Source organism: Lycium ferocissimum, chromosome 3 (genome assembly GCF_029784015.1).
Source record: "Lycium ferocissimum isolate CSIRO_LF1 chromosome 3, AGI_CSIRO_Lferr_CH_V1, whole genome shotgun sequence".
Taxonomy (NCBI): domain Eukaryota; kingdom Viridiplantae; phylum Streptophyta; class Magnoliopsida; order Solanales; family Solanaceae; genus Lycium; species Lycium ferocissimum.
Window position 1 is genome coordinate 894,521 of NC_081344.1, and position 5,629 is coordinate 900,149.

Here is a 5,629-nt window from a genome sequence, read left to right on the forward strand (position 1 = left end):
CACTATCTACTCAAATTCGTTTCTTGCAAGAATTTCACGTGTGATCATATTCAAATTGAGGATCTTTACGGGAATAAGAAGCCATGGGAGATATTCAAAGATAGTAATAGTTCATCGCGAGGGGATGAGGATACTAAAAAGGTAAAATATTTCTTTACTAAGTTGAAGAGAAAAAAATCAGACAGTTTAAGGTTTAATCGAAGGCTGATCGGAGGAGGCAGTTGGTGGAAAGGGCTTGATAGAGGTAAATTAGTTTACAAAGAATCATAGTTAGTTGGGATCAAGAAAAGTTATCGATATGAAGAAGATGGTGATCAAGTTAATAATATTGTTTGGAATATGAAAGAGTATAGTCTTGATGAGAAAATATTGAAGATGTTAAGGCAACGACGTCTGATTAAGCACGAGGACTATGTTTTATGTTGCATTAAGCGTAAAATTGTGCATGCTCATGATCATAAGGAATCAGGAAATTATATGCCTAGGGAATTTTCCAGTGGAAACAACGTTCATGCTGTTATGAATGTCATGCTTTCGACAGCTCAAAAACATGATGTTACAAGTTCTTCAGAGGATCAAGGGACAGATTTTCATAATTTGGGTCTGAATTCAGATCAATTCATATCATCTGAATGTAACGCGTTTCACGAGTTGCAACAAGACCAAAACAGTGAACAAGTGATAAGTCAAGTGCAGAATATTGAAGAAATGGCACCTTCAACTCAATATCATATTGACTATGTTATAAGTTCTTCAGAGGAAAGGACAACAAATTTTCACGATTCGTGTCCTTTAAGTCTGTTCACATCATCTGATAATGATTTTCAGTTGCAATTACACGACTATAATGTTGAGTGTGGTATAGGGGCTACTATTCCATCAACATTGGCTGATCAGATTATGAACAATACTGCAACACAATCCCAGTTGCCCATCTGCATTGATGAATCTGCATATGACCATCACCTTCATGAGCAGATTGTCACGTATCTAATGGCTCGAGGAAGTGCTGCTATGGTACTTAATTAAGGAAATAATGCAGCAATTTTTATGCCTGATCAGTGGTCAACATTTTGTGAAGAGCAAGTGAACCAAGTGCAGAATCTTGAAGAGACAGCACCTATTACTTTTACTCATATGATACAATCATCACATTATTTTGCTGATCAAATAACAGCCTTAGCTATGAACAGTGACGTGTGCTTCTCAATTGAGGAACTATTGGGTTCTGATAATGATGTTATTGCAGCAGACTTCAGTTGGCAATATTTGCAAGACTAGGAAGCAGTTGATAGCAATCTGTTGTTTATTCACTTTGTATAGTCTGCTTCTTGTTTCTTTTGTCAGAAAAAAAGTAGGTAGTTTTGATTGATTCATATTGTAAACAGAGTTGGTTCCTTTTTTTTTTTTTTTGGTTCCCTGTTTCCATTGTTTCCTAAGCACTGGAGTAGCTTTTATTGCGAAAATAGTGACATTACCATTGATGCCTTTACATTAAGTCTAATATGTCTGCTATCTTTAGCTTCTTGTGTTAGTGCTGCAATCAACTAGATATCATCTATGTTGCTCAGACTCTTCAAAAATACTGTTAGGTGAATGTCAGATCCACTAAAAGCTATGCATTTTTGGAGGATCCTACACGGTGCAGCAATATTTTTGTAGGGTCCGGTGAACCAGTCCTGAAGGATTCTATTTGGAGTCTCATTGTGTTTTCTGTTATCTTGCAGTTGTTGGAGTTTGACAATATGGCATTGAAGTACATTGTTGGTTCTGTTGTGGCATCACTTGCATTTGCATGCGTTTGTGACACTGATATGTCTGACCATAAGTTGTTTGGAGGAAAGTTACCATTCCTTGGTTTAGCCCTTCAATTTTACGCTAATTAGGGATAGAGAATATGAGATAGCTAATATAGGGTTTTCTGCATACCGTTAAGTTTTTGAAGATGAAAAAAATTGTTTTTGTCTTACTTTATCGTCATTGATATCGACACATATGAGATCACCAAATGCTCAAGAGTTCCTCTATTCAATCCTTTTCTTTCTTTTGGATATCTCGTTCGTACATATCTTCTCTTTGTTTCTCGGACTTCTAGTGAGTTATAGATAGAGCTCGAAAAGTTCAAATCTTTTATGGTTCCATCATCTATGATTGAGTTGCGAAAATTTCGGATTTATATACCAATAGAAAATGTGAAGAACTTCTAATGCTAGAAAAAATAATATTGTATAGTAATGATCCAAGGCGGGCTTAAATGGAGCGACATGCATGAACAGTGAAAATTTGGATAGCGGAAATTTGTTTCTTTTCTGTTTACAGTAACTTATGGTATTTAAAACAGGCACTACTCCCAAGACAGTTGCTATCGATGAATGGTGGAAAGAGACGGACAAAAAATTCCAGGCATGGCCTCGAACTGCTGGTCCTCCAGTGGTCATGAACAGGGGAGGATCTACAGTAGCGGGTGTGGGTTCTCAGGAACCCACATCCGCTAACGTTATCAAAAGTGACTTCGCCATTAAGGAGGCTGAATTTGTCGCACTTACGGTCGCTAGAGTTCCCTTCTTCAAGGCTTATCATGGTGATAGTGTTATGTGGTGGTAGTATTATTAGTCAGCATATTTATGTACTCTTTGAACGATAGACTCAGCTGTTGACTTTATTTGATGATACTCTCACACTAGTGGAGTGATTAATCATCTTAAATTGGCCACTGTCTATAAGTTCTATCTCTGCTTATAGGCATAAGTTCGACTATGAATGGCAAAAATTAAAGACTAGCCATTTGAAGGGAAAAATTAAAGACCAGCACAAAATAGGGCCAAAAGTGCAAAAGATCCACTTTCAAGTAGCCCAAGTTCAAAAGACCAGCACAAAATAGGGCCAAATGTTTTCAAGTTTTTCCAACAATACCCACTTAATTTAAACTCAATTTTCATAATTAGAAATTCAATTCCACTTCTTCAAGATTGCGATAATAACAATCTTAATGTTGAAGACATTTAATTGGCTATGGATACAAAGTTTTTAATAAAAGTGGCTGCACCTTAAATGATATTGTGCAAATAGACTACCTGTGCAAACTTTTCATCGTATGAAACATATTTTGGGTCCAGGCCCAACTTACAAGCTCCCAATTTCAAGTCCATATAGTTTGTGTTGCACTATTCAATGGCGAAAATAGTGCAGAAAATAGCTCAACTACCTTTAACTTTCCCAATTAATTTCAACCGATGTAACTACTTTTCAAAAGGTATTAATAGCTTTAATTTTCAACAAATAATAAGATCAACTATCGCTAGACTTTTTATCTACTCTGCTCTTCATTCATCACTACATCACAGTAAGTTTTTTTTTTTTTTTTTTTTTTTTTTAACTACTTATAAGTTTGTTTGTATTATATATGCATGCATGGAAACGAAAGAACATGATGATTGCTCTGTGTATGTCACGTTAGGGGAAATAAGAATAATGGGCATCAAAGTCTTTTGGTTCTTTGCACCGGGCCCAGGATCTTAACTAAGGGGGTTCAATATATAAAGAAGTTGACAAACGAAAAAGTCGAGGGGGTTCAACATTTATTATATATATAAAAAATATTTTTCTCCTTGATTATACTGTGTAATTTTTCAACGCCCACTTGGTCCTTACTGAATCCGCCACTGACCGGCCAGTTCAAGATTTAAACTTGATGCATTTCAGATTTTAGCACGGGATTAGTTACATTTTTGAAATTATGAATTCAGATTTAAAGTGATTTTTTCACACACACGCATAATATATATATATACTCCATGTCAGAAATTTTATATATATATACATACAAATTTATATATAAAAGTTTACTAAATTTACAATAAATAGTAGATATGAACCCATAACTTTAGAGATATAATAGTTCAATGCTAAAAAATTTAAAAAGTTGAACCCCAAAAGTTTAAATCCTAGATCCGCCTCTACAGAAAACCACACTTATTACAACTAAAATTGAACAATTATTTTTGTTAAGGCATCCTTATCTGTGTATATGTTTCTTTTCCTGTTTCCATTGTCTTCTAAGTACTGTAGCTTTTATTGAAGACAAAGTGACATTACCATTTATGCTTTTACTTTAAGTATAATGTGATGTGGCTGCAGTCTTTAGCTTTTTGTGGTAGTGCTGCGATCATTTAGATGTCATCTATGTTGTTCGGACTCTTCAAAAATAGTGTCAGGTTGTATGTAGAATCCTCTAAAAGCTATGCATTTTTGGAGGATCATGCTTGGGTGCAACAATTTATTTGTAGAGTCCAAGCAACATAGGATGTCGTGAGTTGTCTTTGCTGATCAAATGGAGCTAGCTACAAAACGAGTCCTCGAGGATTCTATTTGGAGTCTTATTGGGCTTTTGGTTATGTTGCAGCTGTTGGAGTTCGACAATATGGCATTGAAGTACATTGTTGGCACTACAGTGGCAACATGTGCATTTGCGTACGTTTGTGACACTGTTGTGTCTGACCATAAGTTGTTTGGAGGCAAGTTTCCATTCCCTTGTTTAGCCCTTTAATTTCGGAATGGCTTATCCCTATTTTAGATGCCAATAGAAAATATAGAGAACTGCTGGTGCTAGAAATTTGACTTTTTTCATAATAATGGATTTATGATTGGACTAGATGGTTCGATATGGACAGTGAAAATTCATATAGCCGAACCCAACATACTTGAGATACGTTGTTGTTGTTGCTGCCGCTGCTTATAGCTTAAAGTCACTTATGACATTTAAACAGGTACTACTCCAAAGACAGTTGCCACTGATGAATGGTGGAAAGAGACGGACAAAAAATTCCAGGCATGGCCTCGAACTGCTGGTCCTCCAGTGGTCATGAACCCTATCAGGCGCCAAAATTACATTGTCAAGTCTTGATTGAAATTTTTCATTTACGTCGTCTTTGTTCTGCTTGATTTTTTTGGAATAGTACCATTTTTTTTTCCAGTTTGAGTTGCCAGGATATGATCTGGTGTTGGATTCACAAGATTTTCGAGGCCTCAGTTCCCTTTTAAGATAAAATTTCATAGTTAGATTGTCATAAATGGTTCTTCAGTTTCTCCTCTATATATGATCGATGGATTGTGAAAGATTATGATTTACTAGGCTCATACTAGTTTCTTATGTTTTGGCTTTTGTTTTTGATTTAAAGTTTTTGGGTCACTGCTAAACTCTGCTTCAATATATAGTATGGTGTAATTGTTGAGTTCTCTCACATCGGTCGTGGATGCTAACACGGGGTGCGGGTAAATATTTACCGAATACTTATTTGACAAAAGGTTTTCTTTTTGTCTGGCTTCCTTAATCATACATATTTTTTTCCTCTAGTTAATTAGCTTGAAGGTCAGCTTCAAACAGGTAATGCATCAATCGCAACAATAATCAAGGTTGTAACAAATTTAAAATTAGTATTCTATCTACCATGAGCAACTTACGACATGCATCTAAAAATTTATCCTTTTTGTGACGTTTTACATAGCAATACAAGTGTTGAAACATCTAATTATGTTAGTCATGAATTTTATTATTTAACTATTGTCATTAAATTTTTTATGCTTAATTTTTTGGGAGTTTCACTGAATCCATTTTTTTCAATTTTCTGTA

The 5,629-nt window shown here is 35.3% G+C and overlaps 1 protein-coding gene across 1 annotated transcript; it reads left to right on the plus strand.

The window, feature by feature from the left end:
• The first annotated feature begins 3,236 nt into the window (after positions 1-3,236).
• LOC132050806 (uncharacterized) lies at positions 3,237-5,299 on the plus strand. The gene is made up of 3 exons (XM_059442163.1): positions 3,237-3,343; positions 4,403-4,514; positions 4,767-5,299. The coding sequence occupies exons 2-3, from the start codon at positions 4,421-4,423 to the stop codon at positions 4,901-4,903; spliced, it is 231 nt and encodes a 76-aa protein (XP_059298146.1). The 5' UTR covers positions 3,237-3,343; positions 4,403-4,420; the 3' UTR covers positions 4,904-5,299.
• Positions 5,300-5,629: the final 330 nt, after the last annotated feature.

What these genes read in the sequence shown, in the direction of transcription:
- LOC132050806 (XM_059442163.1), top strand. Translation starts at nt 4,421, where the DNA reads ATGGCATTGAAGTACATTGTTGGCACTACAGTGGCAACATGTGCATTT. An exon ending in TGACCATAAGTTGTTTGGAG is followed by an intron (nt 4,515 to 4,766) that starts GCAAGTTTCCAT and finishes ACATTTAAACAG; the next exon opens with GTACTACTCCAAAGACAGTT.